This window comes from Parasteatoda tepidariorum, chromosome 8, assembly GCF_043381705.1.
Source record: "Parasteatoda tepidariorum isolate YZ-2023 chromosome 8, CAS_Ptep_4.0, whole genome shotgun sequence".
Lineage (NCBI taxonomy): Eukaryota > Metazoa > Arthropoda > Arachnida > Araneae > Theridiidae > Parasteatoda > Parasteatoda tepidariorum.
In genome coordinates, this window is record NC_092211.1 from 73,541,256 (window position 1) to 73,565,947 (window position 24,692).

The following is a 24,692-nucleotide window of genomic DNA, read 5'->3' on the forward strand; positions in this document are numbered from 1 at the left end:
TAGCTGCTGTGGCGTTAATACATAAGTACCGAATTTTTATTCCATACTTTTCTGAATCATATTGCTTCAAACAGTAGAATATGCAAGAAGTATACATAAACACATAATGTTATACCATTTAATTTTTCAAAAAAAGTATTTTGACAACAATTTTTATCTAAAAATCATAAACTATAAAACGCAAATCAACGAATTTATAGGATAAAAAAACGATTTTAAAAATTCCTCATATTGAAATAAAAAAACTGTCATATTGTTTCTATTTTTTATTCTTTAAGTTCTTAATCAGACGTAAAAAACTATTCTGCAGAGAACTATCATTAAATAAGAAAAAAAATTATTTACATTTTTTATTATAAAAATCATAACACTCACCTTCTTTATAAATCCGGAGAATTCCAAATGAAATGTTCTTCGTTTGAAAATTTTATTTTCAAATAATATATGCAAAGATTATAACTTCATTACTTCTAGATAACATACCACACAGCAAAATATTATAATTGTAAGATCTCGATATGAATTTTACTATGCAGCTTAAAAACAGAGTAGCTGAATTCTAGTTGAAATTATTCTTTCAAAACTAAAAAATAGTAACCAAGAAAACGATAAAATTTTATTAATAATCATCACAAATGGCACTATTTCAAGTAATTTGGGTGATTTTTTATTGTTGTTTTCCGAATTATATATAGAAATATATACTATTCTATAACGAAGAAGAATATTCTATAACTATTACAGTTCTGAATTTACATTTATTCATTGGAATGAAGAAATCAATGTTGACTTCACTTTGATTTGTAAAGAATTGAAGACAGAAAAAATGTCTTTTACCGTATTACGCACATATGTAACAGTATCTGAAATCGGAAGTCATCAGTTGCATGTTTGCTGATAGTTGAAATTAAAAATTATTGAGGAATTTTTCTTCAAATGTTTGGCGTGTTCTGTTCCTTAAAGATTTATTAATAATCTGGAGAGTTTTTTCAAGTTCTTCAGCCTTTCCCTTAGGGAAATTTTGCTTCTTATTTGCTGCTAAAAAGCGTCTGATTCTGTCAATGATTTTGATGGAACTAAATGAAATGTTAATAAATTCATATTTGATGTTTTCAGGCTCCTGCTAGAGGGCGTACTATATCGTTGCGATCGCGAATAAGACGAATAAAACATAGCATTGATTTTCCGGCACGAGTTATTTAATTTGGAAAACTAGCTTTTGGTAATGATTTTTAAAACTCAAACTTAGCCACATTTAGAAACAACTGCTTCAGATGATTGTTAGATTGCAATTCAATTAATTTAAGCCGCAAATCCAGCCTCACTGTTTCACAATTTACGTTGAAAGGCATGGCAAATATATCTAACTCTGTTTATGACACTGAAATATTGATACCCGAAACTAAAAATAAAGTTTTTTCAAGCCATCCTCATAATTCTTAAGCTTTTTCTTATTTACTGGGGGTATTGAATTTAACTTCGAGAAAGGAGACGAGTCGTTCTTAACTAGCTGCCTTGCAAACAAATTACGCTTTAGTTTAGAAGTTTTGAGATGGGCCCAGATATCATCAGTGAATTGATTTTTCCTTACATCTTAGCATTCAAGTTGTTCATATGACAAAGAAGATCTGTAACAAATTTCATTTTGTATCTTCGAATATAAAATGGATGTATAATGTATATTATTTATATTCGCAACGCATCGGCAAGTTAAAATTCTATCCACGGGCAGAATAGAACCATCCGGGAGGCCGCAGTTGGCCGGCGGGCAATAGTTTTGTCCATCCCTGATTCAATCATTAGATCAAAGGTTGTCATGTAAAGTGGTCCGTTTATTTTTTTGCACTCTTTTCATGAGAATGAAAGCAGAATCTTTCACACGCATCACTTTAGAACTTCAAAGCTATAAGAACATCGAGTGAATCAAATTTTTTAAGCACTCCATCAATGCAAAAAAATGGGAGAAGAAAAAATTTTGTTGTTGTTGTCAGTGGTTTACCTAACATTAGAGCTGCACTATGGGCTATTGGCAATGGTCAGAACATCCCAGAGGGTAACCCGAAGACAGGCCATCGCAATTTTGAGAGGTGATTGCTCCCCTGTTACGGTAGCCTGACGACCTGCGTGCAAAGTCGAGCACTTCTAGGGTAGAATAGTTTAACGAGGACAGATACCACACACCCTCGGTCCCTTTGTTGGCTCATCAATGTGGTCATCCACTGCATGCTGATCACAGCCAGTTCTACTTAGCTGTGGTGTTCTACTGGATACCGTGACTTACCAATCAGTCCACTGTGGGACTGAACAGTGTTGCAGGACCAAGACTGTAAATTCCATATATTTTCCTAAAATAATCAAAGATATACCTAGGTCAAGTAACTGACATGGAAACCTATGAACAAATTTTTAAATTATACAATTTGGTGAGTGAAATAATTAAATGGAAATATTATTAAAACAAGTATTATTTTGCACCTTCAAATATACAGAAATGACTAATACTGCTTAAATTATTAAAAATTTGATGCAAAAATTTTAAATAAATTGTATTACTTTAAGAAAAATTTCAAACAGGTCAGAAGAGTGTCATTTAAGTAATTTCGAAAAAAACATTTTCTAAGGAAAGAGTTCTTGTTACGCTTTAAGTAATCTCTAATATAAACATGAAAGTGCATGGTAAAATTATTTCTTGAAATTATATAAAATTGTAAATTTTTATTTCAAGCTAATCTTGTTATATTTTATTTGAAAATGATATTGTTAAGTTTTTGAAAATTACTCACATGCAGATAAAATATAAAAATAAATAATATGACAAGATCTATTTAATTTGTTTAAATATAAATCTACAACTAAATGTTTTTAAAGCATAATTTATTTTGATCACATATATTATATCAAATATATAAAACTAACTCAGTGACGCGACAGCCCATTAAGAGGGCCAAGGCCGACTGTGCCCATCTCAGTTTTCTTGACCTTGGGCTCTGGGGTGCGGGAGCATATGTTCCGGTCAGGTGGTCAGCCGAACGCAGAACCCCCAGTGTTATATATATACAACATTTAAAAAAACTAAATCAATTATTTTTATATATTTTTCCTAAAATGTGAGTAAATAAAAATTATTTTTATCAATAGATTATCGATTTTTTTATTGTAAAGTTTCTTTATTTTAAAGGTATAAAATGAAATAATTTGTTTAATTCGATTTCCTAACTTTCTATACCGTTTGTATTTGATATTTTAAAACCGAATCAAATATGTATTTCAAATAAACAAGTCTTTTTTACATTTTAAGGTTATATAATTTATTTTCTTTCAATTTAATTTATTTTTAATAAAGTCATTTGTTAACTTAATTTCTTTTAATGAAGCAGTTAGGTATTCACAATTCAATTTAAAAATCAAATTTATTTCTATAAGCCAATCTTTGCATAGACGAAATTTCAAAAGAAGGATAGCAGCACAAATTTAGGAATTGAGGAAGCTTAATAGTTACTTCTAACTAAAAATAATTGAGAAAACAAATCATAAAATAACTACTTCATGAAATGGCTTAAAATAATTTGATAAATATGTGATTATTTAGAAAAGCAGCTTTTGTTATTTATTTGAATACATGAGAAAAAAATGTCTTACTGTTCAATAAAGTATACAAGACATGAAACTAATTAAAAATATTACAAATATTCTCTTCTGCTGCATTAGTATAGATAGGCCTGGCATTATTTTGAAAAAATATGGAGATATATAAAATTTTTCATGCGTAGAAATCTTCAGAGTAATATCATTTAAATTAAGTTCCAAACTAAAGTTCAATAATTATTGAATAAATGTACAGTATATAAAAAAAATGAGAGATGACACTTCATCAAAAAAATAACCAATCAGTTATTGACACGGTTCAATTCTTGTAACCCGCTAAAGAAGATAACGCACTAACCTCAATTTCAGCCCATCACGTAAACTTTTAAAATGTATCAAAAAACTGGTTTTCGATACAAAATGGAGGAGATGAAAACCACTCCTTATATTAATATAGATCACTTTTACTGTGTTACTGTTAATTTTACTGTTTACTGTTAATTTTGAATAGTAGTGTAGAGATTGCATTTTACTGTAATATTTGCCTTAATAGTAGTTTGTCTGTTTTTTTAAATTTATAGTACTCTGGTTCAAATAACTAATACTATTTCTAGAACATATCAATTACGATTTAACATCGCACAATAGATATTTATTCTCTCAACTGAGATTCAAATTCAAGACATATTAATTATTGAAATAAAAAATAAATAAAAAACAGCAATAGAAAAAGTTACCTTCTTAGAGTTCATAGTTTATAGCATTTTCTGTCACGTGCTATCATTATAAACAACGCTTAATGAGAATAAGACAGTAATAATTATGAGAAATGACATGTATTTACGAAGATAAATCGCCTTTAAATGAACATAATTTCTTTTCAGTGTTTTATTACTGAATGCGTTTGATTACGAGAAGATTCTTTTTACCGCATTTAATAAGCTATAGCAAATCACAAAAGTTTGAAATCCGACAAAGAAATCAAAATGTTTAAGAAATACAGTCTTGGTGTTGCCGATTATGTTATTATTTCTTTGACACTTTTGTTATCAGCTGGGATAGGGTTATGTGCAAGGTATTTCAAAGGTCAGCAGAAAATAGCCTCGGATTATTTGTTGGCGGGAAGAAACATGCCAAAATATCCAGTCATCTTCTCTATCATTGTTACTCTTACATCCACGTCTTCCTTCCTTTCATCGCCAGCTGAAGTTTACAAATATGGCATTGCTGTTTCCGTCGTTACTTTTATGGTACCCATAGGAATGCTTATATCATCAAGCGTTATCATACCAGTGTATTTCAATTGTGAAGTCTCAAGCATAACTGAGGTAAGAAATTGAAATTTTTGAAATGAAGTTTTTGTTTTTAAATTGATAATGAGAAGTAAATGTAAGAGCTTAAGGCAATATAATTATAAATCTCACAGTACCCAAGTGAAAATTCTTGATGACACCATCAAAAAATTTTGATGGTTTATGTTGCTTTCCGTGCCATTCATGATGGTCCAGCATCATTTGATGGTCACCATCATCCAACATTTTCCATCATGCCCTCATGGTTTTTGTTATGCCAACAAACTTTCATCATTTCATGATGGAAAATGCTATTTTAATACTATGATGGTTAACCATCAAAAGAAGTTTGATTCTCATGGACCATCAATCCATGATGACCCGTGATGGTCCATGATGGTTCCAACTGTACATTTCCTTGAAGGTTTAATGGGAATTTTTGATGGTTCAACATGGTTCTGATGGTTAAACAAACCATCAAAACATGTTGCTATTCCTTTGTTGGTCCATCATAAATCAGTCCGCATTCCTACTTTAAGGAGATGGTTACTTATGTTGGTTATTATCAAAAATATAATGGTTCTCATGATGGAATTATTTAACGTTAATATCAAGATTATGTTGGTCCATCAATGGAGAACCATCAATCATTTTGACTTGGGTAGTCTGGAAAAATTTTATTAAGTTATCGTGAATTTGATTTTACGTCAATTTTGAAAATTCAGTTGGCCAGAGTTATATCACTGGTGTTTAATTTGCTAAACTTTCAGTTGATAACAATGAGATTAAAACATTTTGTTTCTCGATCTTTATCAACCAGTTATATAAGTTTTCTGGGCAGTGACTACCCTGTAATAGTATATGTCAGTGAATTAATGGTGTTATCTTTTAAAAATTTTAAAGAAAAAAGACAACTGATAAAGTACTTATATGGAAACAACACTAAGGAAAAGTTTTGGAGCTAAAAATGTCACTTTTGGAAAAGTGTGGCTTTCAAATATCTTACTTCAAGTCGAACTCTTCATTTGTAAACTAGAAAGCAAATTACATCAACGGATAACTTGTTTTTTATTAAAAAATTTTTTCAATTTTAGCTGAACTCCAAAAATACTGTTACAAAACAACATATTTACAGTATGTTATATAGTTTATGTTAAAAGCATAATGATAATTTTTATATATAAAGTTATAGAATTTAATCCCAAAATATCGCTACTCTCTGTAAATGTTTATACACTTTGATAAATTTGTGTTTAAATAAAACAGTAATTTTGTTCCAAGCGTATTTTTATATCATTCCTTTTGACTTATATAAAAAAATAATATTGAGAAAAATCTTTTAATTAATTTCAAAACTGCTTATTTACGAAAATAAATGAAAAAAACAATAAAATGAAATTTTTCAGTGCATTTACATAATTTTTCCAAGTTACTCCGAAATTCTGATAGCGACGCCATTGTTTATCGAGTATTTTTGGCAAAACATTCACCAACTGCGACACATTGTGATTTTTCTTATTTCTGGTTGAAATTGTACCTTCGGTTTTCCATTTCCAGTGTATTGATATATTCATTCCTAAGAAATTTCAGAAAAACAAGTTTGTCGTTCATTAAATCTTCATCATTATCTCAGTTATTCTATTTAAGTTCATGAATTTGACTATGAAAACAAACAAAAAACTTTCACCCCTTTGACATTTAACTGTTAATATTTCTCTAAGATTTCACTCAAAAATCCATAGTTAAATGAACCATAATATCGGTACTTGAGGGTACAAATTTGATACTACCTCAATGAGGTGTTAAATTTAATCATGCTTCCGCTCCTTTTAAACTAGAATATCAAATAATATAGTTCGAAATATACAATTATACGGTTTAAGTTAGCAGATTTTAAATATATTAAATTTCACCAGAGTAGAAAATATAGAAAATTTCTGCAGTTTTTATTTTTTACAATTATTTTCTCAAGGTCTTTCTTGAAATAATAATTTTATTGATCTGCATCAGTGGTTACCAACTGGCGACCCGCGGGCAGCAGTTGGCCCACGAGGCCTCTTTTTGTGGCCCGCGAACTTAAATATATTAGTTGTCGTTTTTTTGCCGACAACTTTCGTAAAAAATCTATATGGTTTGAAGTACTTTTCTTTCGTTTAAAAAATCCTAATTTCTTCGTTTCTGTTAAATTTAACATACCAACGGTGCAAAAAAATATTTCTCAGGTTTTGCACCCAAGAAAATATTTATTCAAATACAAAATTGTGTATGTTGCTTTTTTTTTTTTGTATTTTGTGAATATAATTTAACATGTGCGTATCAGAAATTTTCTCAAAGAAATTCTCCCATATAACTTCTTGAAGCCATTCATTTTGGACGAAATTACTTACATTTGTAAATTTTAAATTGCATAAAAGAGGGAATGAATATCATCTTTTAATTAAATTCCTTGAATTGAATATCGCATGAGCGGAAAAGAAAAAAAATTTAGTTTCAGATTCCGAGAATTTCTTGTTTTGTTTCTGTAATTCCTAAATAGTCGAAAAAATGATTGTGTATGTTGCTCTTTTTTCTTTTTTTTTGTATTTTGTGAATATAATTTAACATGTGCGTATCAGAAATTTTCGCAAAGAAATTCTCCCATATAACTTCTTGAAACCACTCATTTTGGACGAAATTACTTACATTTGTAAATTTTAAATTGCATAAAAGAGGGAATGAATATCATCTTTTAATTAAATTCCTTGAATTGAATATCGCATGAGCGGAAAAGAAAAAAAAATTTAATTTCAGATTCCCGAGAATTTCTTGTTTTGTTTCTGTAATTCCTATATAGTCGAAAAAATTTTAATTTATCAAATGATTTGTAATACTTGTTATTTTGCTTTTGGTATTAAAAAAACTTTGATAAATATCTGACAGTAATATTTAATGTTCCTACAAACATAAAAGAGTCCTATATATAATTTTGATAAAGTTGCGGCCCGCCATTTGATTGGCGTTTTTAATCGCGGTTCCCGGCCACACGTAAGTCGGAAACCCCTGATCTACATGAACTATAGATCTAATTACAAAGCTAAATAAAAAATCTAAATCTAAAGCGAAATTACAAACTCTAAAGACAAAGTCAAAATGGAAAATACAAACCAAAATTAAATATTATTACTTATATAAAATTTTCAACTATGGTACGCATTAAAAATGGTACTCTTTGATCTGTACCAATCAATGCGGTTCAATGAATATGCTTCTTATAATTAAGAATTGTAAAAAATAAAAAAAACATTTATATCTAAAAATTTTTGCTTTTAATAATTTTCAAAATTAATTTTCTAGTACCTTGAAATGCGATATGGACGAATCATTAGATATCTGGTGTCTGTTATGTTTCTTCTGCAGACGGTAAGAATGAATATTTGTATTGCATCAAAACGAATGAAGAAAATAATTTTTAATTTAAGATCTCTTTTAGCTTTTCTACATGTCCATATCTCTTTATGGAGCAGTTTTGGCATTGAGTGCTGTTACAGACTTGTCTTTTGAAGTGTCCATTGTGTCCTTGGGAGCTGTTTGTGCTTTTTATTGTTCCTTGGTGAGACTGGTTTTTAAATTGATTCATGATTTTCAGAAATATTAAATTTTATAACTTGTTTTTCCAGTAACGTTTTCTTTCTTTCATTATATTAAATGGAAATTACTATTTACAATCTTAATTTATTTATTTAAATTTATCATGGCTAAACTTATCTTTTTATCTAACTTATCGCAAACTTATCAAACTTATCGCAATTATCTTTTGCAACGAACTATTATTAATCCATTAAAAAAATAATTTGAATGCGTAAACTTATTGTAGCGAAGGACTAGCGATCTATCCCAAGAAGCGGCTTGAAGCCCATGCAGTTTCAGATCGTTTGGAGACAGTTTGTTTGGGAAGCAAACGTTAATTCTGAACTCGTTATAAATCATGTCGTTGGTCTAGAAATTTAGGAACTTCCTTGTCCTCCCTGGCTCTCAGCGGGCTTATACTGGAATACTTTATATTTATTGCACAGCAACACATTCAATACAATCGATGAATAATTATTAAATTTCACAAAATGCAAATATGGATAAATAAAATATTTTTATTGCTCTTATATATATTTATAGTTTCGTATTTAAAGGGTATTTCAATTCTGGTATAGCGGAGCTATACCAGATCCATGAGGCCGTGAGTCTCAAAAGGAGAGGTCTCTCAAGAACCTCTTCCATGGTGAAATCCAGGCAATCAAGTAGATGGGGAGGACTAGTTCCGCTGGAGTTGCACTTTTTACAAGTTGGAAAAAGTTTAATTTGTCCACTGAAAGTGAAGCTCTTTGTATGCCCACTGACAAATCTAAAGGAAGCGGTTTGGTCGCCACGTGTACCCTGGAGGTCATTTCTGAGACGTAAAATTCTTTATGCTTCAAAACATTATTCGCATTTAACGCTTACAGCTATCATGGCGTTATAAAGCCTTTTACGTATCTTTTCAATAGTGACACTGAAGATATTTGGAATTTTCGCGAACCATCCTGATTAATCTATGTTTTAATGTTGAGAACAAATTGCGTATGATTATCACACAGAATTCTAAAACTCTACTTGCTCAGTTGCTTCATAACCTAGAGACATAAAAATGCATTATCATATGTAAAATTTATAATTATGTATTAAAAATTTTCTTCATAGTTTTCTTAAAAGCTTCAAAAAATGTGCAATTTTAATTAAGGAGTGCGTCTATTTATAAGTTTTCAAATTGATGACAAGGTCCAAGGGGCGCAATCATTGCATACAAGCTTATTTTTCATTGTTCACTCATATGTGGGCATTGGTCATTCGGCTATCAGAAGTTCAGCTGTGTTGACCACGCTTTCAGGGTGCACCATATTAGGTGTGCCATAGTTGCTTCCTCAATAAGATGGGCTGATAGTACAGAAAAATATGAATGAAGTCGGTTTCGTGCATAATAGCTAATATCTATGTAATAATTTTAATATTTAGGGTGGACTTAAAGCTGTTTTGTGGACGGATTGTTTTCAAGCTATTTTAATGGTAACTTGTTTATTAGCAATTTACATAGCAGGTATCGGTGATGCAGGTGGTATTACTGAACTCTTTCAAAAAGCTGCAATTGGTAAAAGACTGGACTTATTCGAGTAAGAATGTTTTCATATTTATCAAACTCATCGCATACGGCATTGTCTTATTTTTGTAACATTACAGGTTCATGCCAGATATAACCAGGAGGTATGGATTTTGGGCATGCGCAACTCAAGGAATATTGATTGGAGTGTCTTTTTTTGGAACAAACCAAGTTGAAGTACAAAGATTACTCAGTCTCAGTAGCATTAAACGAGCAAAATCGTATGTATGTAACGATCTAAAAACATTGAGTGTGGATCATATGAATATGTTTTTATAGGTTTCAGAAATAACTATCAAATGCCAATTCGAATTGATACTGAATTCCAAATGCATTAGTTCATAAGTTTCTGGTTCTATCGTAATTACAGAACCTAGATGAGCAGTTCAAAATTGTCAAAAAGATGTAACGTTTTCTGATCTCGCATCAAAATCATGTTTACTGTATTGAGCTATGTTTTTTGTGTGTTTTAGTTGCAAAAAACACGTCACACTGCACACCAAAATTGCAAAAATTAATAGTTGATTGCTTCCAAATATGTACTTTTCATATTTTCAGTATATATACTAGATGGCAGCATAATAGCTAGGAACATATTACAGTCAATTGTAATGTTTTGCAACGAAAATTCTATCCTGATCTCGAAAAATATATCTTGTTCTGATTTTGAAAAATGTATTACATCAATTTTACACATGTTTTAATAGTTTTATGGTAACTTAAAGTAGAATTAATTGTCCTTCTATCACCAATCTAAAATTCCCACCATTTAAAATCTTGACAATTTAATCTAAACAAATTGTGAATTATACATTCCACGATTCTCCCTTTTTGTAAGAAAAATATTTAAACATAAAAAGGAACGTTTTCATCGTAATAAAATAATACTAAATTTATCTATTATTACTTATTTAACAACAAAGCTGTAATTGTCTACGATCCATTTTATCATTCCACACTGTAAAACCTTTTAATGATTCTTAAACTGTTAACAGAGGTTTAAAAATTAACTTTGAATCTTTGAAAATTAAATTTAATTCTTTAACTTTGAATCGGGAAATTTAAACAATTTTCGTAAATCAAATCTCTTTTCATAAAACTTTATTTGATATTCTATTCAATGATATAATGCAATTTATTTTTCAATGATATTATTTCCTATTTATACTTTTCCCATTTCTGCCTTTAAATTTTAAAATAAAATGCAGAATATTTTTATCCAAATATGTCATTAAATATTTATAGATCACTTCGAATGAGTAGCTTCCCAGTGTGTCTCATGTACACAGCATGCTGTTTCTTAGGACTTGTGTTATATGGTGTTTATTATAATTGTGATCCAATCTTAAATAAAGAGAGAACAGGAATAAGAAAATATGATCAAGTAAGTACCAAATGTAGAAAGTAAATTAAACAAATGGATGTAATGCTTTCATGACAATTTAAACTGTTATTATACATAGCAATATAATATAGTAAAATATTATTAAAATAACAACAAAAAACATTTAAAAGAAATAGCATTAATAATACTTTTATATAATATAATAATATACTTATAGAAATACTGTTAGTTGGAACGAAAAGTAATGTCGCTACGGCGCATTAAATATCCCCATCTTTCTATTTGTACCTTTTGCCTTGCCATTGGAAATAAAAAAATTAAAAAAATATTCCTTAGTCTTAAAAACCAATGAATTTTTTTCGATCTGTTTCGATTAATTTTCGATCCAGCTGTGAAAGGTTGCATCACTAACTAGGGTAAATGCATTATTGATTGAAAATAAAATCCTGATAACAAATATCATATGAACCAGAACGATTCTCCTAATATAAACTATAATAATATACTCTTATGCTGATAATTATAGAAGTAAGACTTTCTTTCAAACTAAATTATATTCTTTGAGCCACGCAATCCATTTTTGAGTTAAAGTTTACGATAATGTTACATTTTTATCATTATTTTCGTACACATAATGTACTTTTTAAAAAAATCTATTGGTCCTTACATTTTTTTCGGGATATGCATGCTACAGACATTAAATGTCTATAAATATTCGAATCTGCTGGACACAAATTATAAGATATTTTCTTAAGTCGCGGTGTATGAGACAACTCTTCTTCCAGAAATATTCGCTCTGAGCTAAGAACGAAATAACTCGTTCTCTACACCAGGTTTTCTACATCATTACAAAGTGTTGAGCTACTTATTTATCAGCATTTAAGCGTATTGAGATCCATCATATTTTATCTTTAAAACATTTCAATAAGGCGTCACCAGGACGATTGTTAGAGCCTTTGCGAGGATTTTCAAAGCAGTGAAAATTTGCTTTTCGTTTATTTTAATTTTATTATTTTTTTATGCTTCTAAGCATAGTTAGGATTGTTATTGATTATTTTTTGAAGTAAAATAAACAAGCTTTAAAAGTATTTGCATTCGTTTCAATTCTGAAACTGCGGGGGAAGCTCTTAGCTCAATGGGTGAGACATAGGCGTGATCACCCTTTACGCTATAAGAGCTTCCCCGCAATTAAATGTCAAAGAAAATCAATCTTCCCCATCTCCTAGAGGTATTGATTTGTTATGTGAATTAGGAGTACTTTGTGTCCCCAACAGATTAAAGATGCACCAGTCTCCTCCGGCTAGTTGGGATCAAACTTTCTACTTCTCGAATGTACCAGATAGGCTATCCCAGCCACCTGCGAAAAATGTGCTTATAATAACTTAACACTCAAAATAAATTAAAACACTATTATTTTTTTTCCAATACTATAATGAGACAGTTTTGCTTCTTAGCATAAGAAAATAATATTTATAATTGTTTAATGTTTATTGATACTAGTAAACTCACTTTTAATTTATGTTTTATTATTTATAATGTGCTTGCTACTAGTAAATTCTACTTAAAATTTTAAAAAAAAACTGGTCAACTTAACTAGACTTGGCAATTTTACTTTATTCAAAAATATTTTAAAAATATATTATAAATATAACATACTAAAAATCAATTTCAATATCGAAAAAATTGAAAGGAAGCTAGTCGAAGCTAACCTGCTGACAAATCATTACAAAGAAAGGAAATATCCTGGGATAGCCGAGTAAGGAAAGTGCTCTTGACCGAAGCTGCTCTTGACCGATAATGATGGAATGCCAAACTTGTGGATTTATGCGCCAAATGGTGCGAAGAGAATTAAGTAAAGTAAGTCATATCAACAACCATCTATTATTTTTATTCTAATATACGTGATTTTTTTTCTGATAGACGTAATTTTTTTTCAACGCCACACGAAAATTTGCTATGTGTTAAAATACAATATCATTTAAATTTACTACTACCTCTATATGGTGCTAAGTTAAACGATATCATTGTGGGAATTAAGCATCTCTTTTCTCAAACAGTGGCGCAGTAAGTGTTCTGTCTGGTTCTCACTGTTTCTTGCCCCTACATGGCAATACTTTTAATCTCGTTACTCGTAACGAAAGTAAGAGTAAAATGTTTGTACTTTAATCTCTTTTTAGATTGTTCCAGCTTACATTGTAACAAGATTTAGTTCTTATCCAGGACTGACAGGTCTTTGCATAGCTGGTATCTTCAGTGCTTCTCTGAGTACTATTTCTTCGTGTCTAAACTCTGCTTCAACCGTGACAGTCATAGATTATTTAATACCAATCTTCAGAAAGTGGAACATTTCTGATTTGAAAATCATTCTAATGGCAAAAATTGTGTGTAAGTATCTCAAGACTTCATTAATATTATACGAGCAGAAACTATTCGATTAAAGTTTTCTTAACAAAATAATCTATTTAAATAAATTCTGAATGCGATTCAATATATTTAAATGAATTTTGGTGCATTGCGATTAACTTTCGGCCAGAGGGCCTTACTCTTGAGTTGTGATGTGATTGCTCATATGATGCTGTCGGCTGAGATTAAATTGAACAGCCACCTTGTTTTAATTCCGGTGCTTGTGCTCCTTCTCGGTGCTTGTACTTTTCGACTTAGTTTTTGATGCTCAGAATTGCATGTGACCCGAGGCGTTATGACTGATAGTCAGTATTGCATGATGTTCTCGTTCAGGAAGCTGCCTTTATGGTGGCAGGTATTCAAGTATGTGCATATAACTAATTAATTAATGCAAATTAATTAATTAATTAATTTAAAAATAATTAATTATTTAATTCAATAGTTTATTGCAAATACCTTTACAAATATATGTACAAATTTTCTAATAAATATTAATAGTTTATTAAATATCAAAGTAAATGCTGCTTAAATTTACCCCCTTTGCAAGCCTTGCATTATTAGCAATTTAGTATATTAAGTGATATATTATACATAATTAACCAGTATAACTAACATAGTAATACAGTTATAAATAACTAGTATAATTAATATATTAATAATACTTGTATATGGTCTCGAACACAAAGTTCGTTTTGATTGAAGATTAATGAATCAGTCCTCACAGTATGATTTTAAAAAGGTATTAACAGAAACTTCAAAAAAAATGCAGATAGTGTTATTTTATAACATTATTTTCTTAAGTAAATCGAAAGATATATTGCTTCAAAACTTAGATACTTTTCGTTTATTTCATTTGAAAACATTTTCAGTTTCTACAATTTGTTTTTATTTAAAAGCTGTTATCTATGGTGGACTATGCATTGGTTTGAGTTTTGCTTTTCAACAAGCAGACAGTATTCGCCATTTGACTCAAGTATTTAATACCTTACCTCAAGGTATTATTTGTGCAGTTTTTCTCTTTGGAATGCTGACAAGAAAAGCTGGTGACAAAGTAAGTTTCATTCTGTAAGATTCATAAAATAGGCTATTTATGGGAAACTTTATATTTTTTAGCCACGTCCATTACTTTATAGATATTGACAGATGTCGCTTTGTTTTAACTGTTAAGTATTATGAAGTTTGATTATCCCCATCTTGACCATCTTTTAATTGACATTCAAACAAATTTTCGATATACTAGAAAGTAGGCAATTTCTTACTTTTGTTTTAAATTTTTAATGTAAGCGTATTGCGAATATCAGTAAGATATCAATACTAATTAAAACTGTGTTTAATCAGTGTTATTTAAGCGTTCTGAGCTAACATCCTTTATATAAGCTAGATTTATTATTTGCTGATGTATTTTAGTGCTATCGTGATTATTTTATTTTCTAGTTGGAAAATTTGCTCCAGAATTAGTTTGTATATGTTCTTCAAAGCAACGTGTCAGACTTTTTTGTTAAGTAAGAAATTAATCGAATTTTTCTTTGTGCAAGAACATAGGATGCCTCTAGAGAATTTAGATTTGGTGAGCTAGGCTTTTTCTGAATAAAATGGAAAGAACAGTTGCTAATAGAAACACATTGTACTGAAAACTAAATGCGTTGTAACTGTGGGGGTTGCACCATTTATGCTTGAATGATCGTTAGGTATGCTTGTAGTTCAGGGTCACTAATTGAAGAGTGCAAGACACTGGAAACTCTTCATGTATTTCAAGAATGAAAGGAACATTGCAGCATCAACACTGGGCTTTGAACCCTTGTTCAGCCGGTCATGAGATAGACGGATTAGCCCTCTCAGCTAGGCTATGTGCCCAACTGCCCGGAGCAAAATAACTTCATAAGGTGGGCCTAGTTAGCGCGAGTGAAATTCTGGTTGTTATTGAAATTGGTTGTCGAGTGAAACTCTGGATTCCGTATTAGGAAAAAAATTCATTGAAGTTCTTTTTCTTCACTCATAACAATTTGAAAATCATATTTTTTATGGTTATTTGAATGTTTTGATTGAATATGGAAAAATAACAATAAAAAAATTGCTATTTGACCATTTTGCCGAGACATTTCTAACTGTGAAGTGAAAATCCTATGATTAGATCAAAAGTTATTCTGGAATTCATTTCATATATTTATTTGTTGCACACAGGGCATTACATATATTACATACTTGCTATTATAATTTTGCGTGCATATAATTTTTTAAATGGAGTTATCTTGCTAGCTAGTGCCCATATCATTGTTTTCACATTAGGAATAACTTAAAAACAACTTGTAAAGAAAACGTTGCTTTTACACCATTCAAAGTTTGCAAAAGGTTTTTTCAGCACATTCTCGCTAAGCGTTTGATTTTCTCAACTTATTTATAGTTTTAACCTATTTTAGGTATATATTACTAAGTATTATGTTATCAAAACATTTCTTTTTATTTCCAATGGCAAGGCAAAAAGTATAAGTGTCTAAAAGAGATACAAAAGTATTAATATGTACATGAGATGACAAAACAAGACCGAGTTCATTACCCTAAAAGTTCTCTTGCTTCCCAATACTTTGAGAAATCAGTGAGTTCCTTAAGGGCCCCAGATCTGAGCAAATCAAAATTCAATTCAATCGGAGCAATTATCAAAACATCTAAAACTAATTTTAAAATTCAATCGTTAAATAATGTAAATATTCATGCATATTCATATCAATGTTCATAGCATATAATTTAAAAAATAAAATTAAAATTAAATGTTTAAATTTTAAAAAAATTAATTATATAATGGTAGAATAATATGAATTTATTTAATTTCAGTGTATTTCCTTTGCTGCAGTAGTGACTTATATAATAATGACCTGGATAGCCTTAAGTTCTCTATATGCCAGATATGTTCAACCTACATTACCTCTAAGCAATAGCATGTGTCCTTCATCACAAAATGAAACAATGTCTGAAAGTATTTTTAATGTATCCTCATCACTATTACCACCACCAAATACTGAAAAGTAAGTTTGAATAATTTTTTTAGAAGTTATTATTTGCTTTAAAAGCTTAATATTCAAAACAGTCATTTTTTAATCTTCTAGAAATGTATACTTCATGCTAACTTTCGAGTAAGAACTGTGAAAACGGCATTGAGCTGCCATTGTTGAGGTCTTACTTCCGGTCGCGGCTTGAAGTCCATACTGCTTCAAATCTATTTATATTACATTGTCTGCTCAAAACATCCGGCCTGTGTTTAATGATTACTACACTGTCGTCAACAGGATGGTAGTCTCCAAATTGTGGAGTTTTAACATATTCAATTACCTTGACAAACAACTGGTTATTTGGAGAAACTTTTCTTTAATTCTGGATTAAACTGTAACGGAAAAAAAACGGAAAAAGTTTTAGATTAACAAATAATTCACTTTTTATAGTTTCACTTTTTATCCTTTAAAATGCTAATTCAAAAACTTATGTTTAACAAAAATTTGTGAATTAAATATTCTTTTTAAAGGCCAACATCAGACATAAAGTAACATATATCCCTTCCCCCGTATTTACCTATAGATAATTAATTGAATGTGCGTGTGCGTTTCTTGTTTATTAAGCATTGCTAATGAATACTTTTTATTTTATTATATTCATAGAAAAAGCTACCAGTTTAAAAATTTTAAAAATACATACAACGTTATAGCTTGAAACAAGGTAATAAAGTTTATTAGAATATCTATCAATGTATTTTTTTTTCTTTTCGAAAAACAATATATACTAAATATTAGTTATATACGGCAAAGAAAATTGCGTTCATATGAAATTTTCATGGGTTTATAAATATAACCCGGAGAAAGATTCTTCGAAAGAGAAACGAGTTAAATATATTTTTAATCGTTTTTATTTAATTTCCACAAAAAAAAGATTGATATTTACTCTAAGTATCCTTCAAATAATATGAACCTTTAAGATAGCCATCCATTAATAAATTAAGAGTTTTAGTGAGCAGTATTCTAATTTTAAATAATATTTTTCTTATAAAATAATGAAAATATAATTCTACAATCAGCATTTTCCAAAATGCCATCCAGAACTATATGTTTCCGTATTTTAGAGATCTCAAAATATTTTTGTCTTCGTATATTATACGTTAAAATATGTTTTCACGAATAAAAGTTTCTTAAAAAATGTACAGCATAAAATAAACTTTCCAGAATTAATAATCTCTTAATTTTGTAGTTTTAAGCTTTTGAGAAAAAATCCGGAAAATTTATAGTGCAACGAGCTGTTTCTCTCAGTGTTATAAAAAAAACGTCTTACTTCTAACATTTTCGAAATTATTGTCGAACTATAATTCTATCATCAAAAAATTATTAAAAATATTACGAAAAAGAGGAAAAAAAACTATACTTTGACTTAAATCCAGGTTGGTGAAAGCACTCTTACAGTATTGTCATTAACTATTAAAGTATTGCACTCATAAAGCATACTCATTTTGCACTCCAAAAGTATTGTCATTTAAAACTTATATTGGTTAAATATTAAATAAGTTGACTTCAATATAAACATAATAAAAACAGTAAGGAATTTGTATTTCAGAGATCCCTTTGTACTCTACAAAATGACATTTATGTGGTATTCTTTCGTTGGATTTCTTCTGACAATTTTACTCACAATTTTTGCTGTTTTAATTACGGGTGGTAAGTATATTAACTTGCTTTCATGAGCAATGAATTATTATCGTTTAACATTTTTAAGCATGAATACATTTAAACTTTTTATTTATTCTCTGGTTTTAATCAACTGTAATAATCCACGAACATGTTTTGCCGCTTATAAAGGACTTTAATTTAGAATGGATGAAAGCTTAAGAATGTATTTCAAATATCTTAAAATAATTTTTCAGTCTGAACATTTAATAAAATGGAAACGGATATTTTTAGATCTATAAGCAACATAATTATCTTAATTATGAATGAGTTATTTATTAAGATTTTTGAGTGTTCAGATAAATAAGGTAAAATATAGCTTAATATTAAATCATATCAAATTGTGCCAAAAGTAGTTTGTGATGTTCTCTGTAGCTCATTTGGTGAGATAAAAGGGGCCTAAGTTTGCGGTCAAAATAATATTTTTTATTCTTATCAAGAGCTATTACCTATATATTTATTTCTTTTATTTAGAAACAAAAACGCAGATATTTCTCCATCTAAATTGGAAACACTATAGCCTGTAATAATAATTCATTCAGTTAGATTGTCTTAAGTAATAATTAAGTAGTGTAAAGTTATGCGTTATAAATAATTATGCGTTAAGTATTTGTTTATATTTCTTTTGTTAGGTTGTCCTAAGTAATTATAAATTCAGTAGTGTTGAATAGTTAGTTATACGTCAAGCATTTATTTAGAATGATTTTATATTTTTATACAAATGGAATCTTAGATACGAAGTAATTATTTGAATAAATTTTTTATCCTTTCTAAAATGGCTGTAATACGGTGCTGCATGCTGTCATACCAATTACTGGTGCCTTTTTCAAGCAATAGCAGTCATATTACATTACTCAAGTTATGGATTGATAGGTGCGCGATGAGGTAGTACAGCTCGTAATGGGACTTAGGGATGAGTTTTCTATCTTATCTCATGAAAGAGAAGGAAATAATTTTAATACTTCTGCTGCCTACTATACTGAAATGTTCCGAACGTATACTTATGGTGGTTCGTGTATTTAAATGGCTTCCGGACATATTTTAAACAAATTCTGCAATTAGGTAAAAATATACTTGAGAGTGCCTCTTGGCGAAATTGGCGACTTATTTTGGCGCTATTCCTGTTTGCGAGAAACGCCGTGGTAGCAGGAATGGCTGCCAAAACAAAATGATATTTCAATAAAACAATGGAAAATTTCAACAAAACATCGGCCAAAACTTTATAACATTGCAATGAACCCAATATAAGCAAAATTAATGAACCCAATAAAATGCCTTTTGGAATCGAAACAAAAATTAATGGAGTAAGCACAGAAAGAAAAGGAAAAAAAACAACTAACTTCTTCATTAAGCTTGAATATCCTCAGATATAGGTGTACAGAATTCTCTAATAGCAGTTAGATACTGTCTAAATTTATCACGAATGGAATCTGTGTACCTCCATCGCCACATAAATTCTTCGAAATACGAATCGAAAAAGGCGTCTGTAGTAGCACCGGACTGCCGGTAACATTTATTTCTTAAGTCCCTTTTTATGATTGCCCACATACCTTCGATCTTATTGACCTGAAGCAAAAGTAACCTTACCAGCCGGTATCCAACGTAGAACTAACGAACCTTTGAAATTACATACACAGTTGAACATTTAAAAATAACGCTAAAGTCTAAACCAATCAGATTCACCATTGGGTTTCAAGATACTGTGATCACAACTTGGCAAGAATCAAGGGGCACCCTCAAGTATAGTCTACCCCTACAATTCTATACATAGATCATGTACAGTCAGCAAAATAAAGAAGAAAAAAATCACCCTGAATAACTTTTGTTTTAATGATCGGTTTTACACGTACTAAGTGTCAATCTTAATGGTTCCTGGGGNAGAATGTATTTCAAATATCTTAAAATAATTTTTCAGTCTGAACATTTAATAAAATGGAAACGGATATTTTTAGATCTATAAGCAACATAATTATCTTAATTATGAATGAGTTATTTATTAAGATTTTTGAGTGTTCAGATAAATAAGGTAAAATATAGCTTAATATTAAATCATATCAAATTGTGCCAAAAGTAGTTTGTGATGTTCTCTGTAGCTCATTTGGTGAGATAAAAGGGGCCTAAGTTTGCGGTCAAAATAATATTTTTTATTCTTATCAAGAGCTATTACCTATATATTTATTTCTTTTATTTAGAAACAAAAACGCAGATATTTCTCCATCTAAATTGGAAACACTATAGCCTGTAATAATAATTCATTCAGTTAGATTGTCTTAAGTAATAATTAAGTAGTGTAAAGTTATGCGTTATAAATAATTATGCGTTAAGTATTTGTTTATATTTCTTTTGTTAGGTTGTCCTAAGTAATAATAAATTCAGTAGTGTTGAATAGTTAGTTATACGTCAAGCATTTATTTAGAATGATTTTATATTTTTATACAAATGGAATCTTAGATACGAAGTAATTATTTGAATAAATTTTTCATCCTTTCTAAAATGGCTGTAATACGCTCCTAAGGTGCTGCATGCTGTTATACCAATTACTGGTGCCTTTTTCAAGCAATAGCAGTCATATTATATTACTCAAGTTATGGATAGATAGCTGCGTGATGAGGTAGTAGTAGTACAGCACGTAAAGGGTGTTTTGGATGAGTTTTCTATCTTATCTCATGAAAGAGAAGGAAATAACTTTAATATTTCTGCTGCCTACTATACTGAAATGTTCCGAACTTATACTTATGGTGGTTCGTGTAATTAAATGGCTTCCGGACATATTTTAAACTAATACTGCAATTAGGTAAAAATATACTTGAGAGTGCCCCTTGGCGAAATTGGCGACTTATTTTGGCGCCATTCCTGTTTGCGAGAAACACCGTGGTAACAGGAATGACTGCCAAAACAAAGTGACATTTCAATAAAACAACGGAAAATTTCAGCAAAACATCGGCCAAAACTTTTTAACATTGCAATGAACCCAATATAAGCAAAATTAATGAACCCAATAAAATGCATTTTGGAATCGAAACAAAAATTTATGGAGTAAGCACAGAAAAAAAAGGGAAAAAAAAACAACTAACTTCTTCATTAAGCTTGAATATCCTCAGATATAGGTGTAGAGAATTCTCTAAGCAGTTAGATTCTGTCTAAATTTATCACGAATAGAATCTGTGTGCCTCCATCACCACATAAATTCTTCGAAATACGAATCGAAAAAGGCGTCTGTAGTAGTACCGGACTGGTGGTAACATTTATTTCTTAAGTCCCTTTTTATGATTGCCCACATACCTTCGATCTTATTGACCAGAAGCAAAAGTAACCTTACCAGCCGGTATCCAACGTAGAACTAACGGACCTCTGAAATTACATACACAGTTGAACATTTAAAAATAACGCTTAAGTCTAAACCAATCAGATTCACAATTGGATTTCAAGATACCGTGATCACAACTTGGCAAGAATCAAGGGGCACCCTAAAGTATAGTCTACCCCTACAATTCGATACATAGATCACGTACAGTCAGCAAAATAAGGAGAAAAAATCACCCTGAATAACTTTTGTTCTAATGATCGGTTTTACACGTACTAAGTGTCAATCTTAATGGTTCCTGGGGTGATCTCAAATATGCAAATTATTTAGTGCTAACTGTAAGTTAAGTTACGAAATCGGACACAAAAACATACTTTCTCTGAATAAACATATATTTTTTAAAACATATTTGAATTCTTAACTTTCAAAATATAGGGGGTAGACGCAATCTGGGAGAAATGGTCCCCATAGTTTGGTCAGGAGAGCGATTCAATGTTCGGACCCCTTAATGTTGATTTCACTTTTTGCGTTTTTAATCATATTTTTGAAACTAATTAAGCAATTCCAAAAAAAAATTTCACCCTCTTATAAAACCCATTTACCCAAAGATAATTTCATGCAAAAATTCGCCATACAATTTTGTCTATCTAATGTCTATATTTCAAGGGTCAGGTTTCCAAATATGTAAAAAAATATATGTTTATTCAGAGAAAGTACGTCTTTGTGTCTGATTTCGTGTGTCTGTAACTTTGTGTCTGTAACTTAATTAATACTTAGCACTAATTAATTAGCATACTTGAGGTCACCCCAGGTAACCATTAAGATTGACTCTTAGTTTGTAACAATCCGATCATTAGAACGAAAGTTATTTAAGAGGATATATTCAAATTTTAAGAGAATTTTAAGTTTCCCCGAATTTTCCGTACCACAGACTCAAGAAATATCCCAGGAAATAAATTCAGTTCTGTTGCTAAATGCGTCTCCTTACAACTCGTAATTCATTGGTCAGTTATGAAATCCATCATAAAATATGTAGGGGCTTGGATATCATAAAGATCATTCTTAAACGCTTTATCCAAAGCCCATCTTTTCAAATCTCTGTCATACACAGTAAATTGCATGTGATGCAGAAGAAATTGTGACCTCCTATAACTTTTCTTTTAATAATTTCTACTTTGTGTGACATGCTGTTATTATTTTTCAGGTTGGAAAAAGAATGTAATACCTGCCGATTCCAAATACTTAAGCCCAGTTACACGATTCTGGATGGACAAAAATGATGAGTCTAATCTGGAATTAAAGTAAAACTTAACACTAACATAATGTAATATATTTGCAGAAAAAGATCCCGTTATTATGGTCATCAAGACATTTCCAATTTGAATTAAATCAGTCGGAATCAATATCGGAAGTCTTTTGGTAGCATTCTAAAGAAGAACTTTTTAAATTATGACTTAGTACTCATTATTTTCTATATTAATTTATGTAAAAATATTTGAACAGATAAAATAATTAAGCAACTTTCAGAGTGCTTAAATTCATGTTAGGTACGAAAGTAATTGCACATGCATACATGATGTAACAGGCAGTTAAATACTAAAATAAGATGGGTGATTTTCCAAAATTTCACATTTTCAAATCACGTATTCATAAAAGCTTAAGTGCTTTGAAAATTCTGAAGAAATCAGCATTTGTTCTTCACTACAGGCGTGTGATAGTTTTTATGTATATGACCTGATGCTAAGCTTCTATTAACAGTCTTCACATTATTACATACATTGTTTGCACACATTTGCATTATTACTTCACATCATAATATGCATTATTTAAAAATATGTATTTTCATGTATAATAAAACTGTTGGAGAATGATGTCAGCATTTTTTACCCACCTCACTTTAGAACTTCAAAACTATTAGAACATCGGGTGAATCATATCTTCAAAGTTCTCAATCCATCTAAAGGAAAAGACTGTAAATTCCATATTTTCCCCTAAAATTATAGAAAAATTCCCTAGGCCAAGGGAATAACAGCAATCCTTGGGAAAAAATTTTAAGTGATAAACCTTGAAGAGTTAAATAATTAAAACGGATACAAAAATATGTAAAACATTTAATGTAAGTGTAAAACATGTAAATAAATTAAATGAGTTTAAGAAAAAGTTTCAGACAGGCCAGGAGAATGATTGTACAATCATTTTAAAAAATTTTATGGGAATTGTACATTTTACATATTAAGAAATATTTGTTATTAAACTGCATGAGAAAATTATTTCTAGAAAGTATATAAAATAATATGCAATAATAGTAATAGCAGATTAATAATAATAGATGTAATTGTAAAATAGTACAAATAGTGAATAATAGTAAATTTCTGTCTCAAGTTAATCTTGTTACATTTTATATGGACATGATATTGTTAGGGTTTTGGAGAACCACGTAAATACACATAAAATGGAAAAAGAAATGACTGGATAAGAGCTGTTTAAATTTCTTAGTTTTGTATCTATAGCTGAAATTTGTAAGGCTAAATTTGTTTCTGCTGAATATAAATAACTTAAATAAAATAAAATGAAACAAATTTTCTTCGACAATTTGCTTTTATATCTCTTTGTTAAAAATGAAATAAAAATAAAGAGTTTTTTAAACCTTTAAATGTGTTATTTATTATTTTATTGCAGAGTATATATTTATTTGAAAGTGATAAAATTAAATAATCCACTTGATTGAAATTCCCTATTCACTTCACATTTTGTATTTACCGTATCCAACATGCATTTTGAATGGAAAAGCGCCTTTTTCACATTTTTAGATAATTAATTGATTAATATAATTTTTTTAACACGCTATCAATGAAGCAGCTAAGTGCTTGCAATTCAGTTAAAAAATTGATTCTCTTTC

General features: G+C 29.8%; 1 protein-coding gene across 1 annotated transcript; it reads left to right on the forward strand.

Moving 5' to 3' along the window:
• The first annotated feature begins 4,496 nt into the window (after positions 1 to 4,496).
• Positions 4,497 to 24,447, forward strand: LOC107436335 (sodium-coupled monocarboxylate transporter 1). The gene is made up of 11 exons (XM_043054806.2): positions 4,497 to 4,913; positions 8,211 to 8,276; positions 8,347 to 8,466; positions 9,900 to 10,054; positions 10,122 to 10,262; positions 11,287 to 11,425; positions 13,564 to 13,771; positions 14,686 to 14,840; positions 16,619 to 16,809; positions 18,380 to 18,480; positions 22,998 to 24,447. The coding sequence occupies exons 1-11, from the start codon at positions 4,572 to 4,574 to the stop codon at positions 23,096 to 23,098; spliced, it is 1,719 nt and encodes a 572-aa protein (XP_042910740.1). The 5' UTR covers positions 4,497 to 4,571; the 3' UTR covers positions 23,099 to 24,447.
• Positions 24,448 to 24,692: the final 245 nt, after the last annotated feature.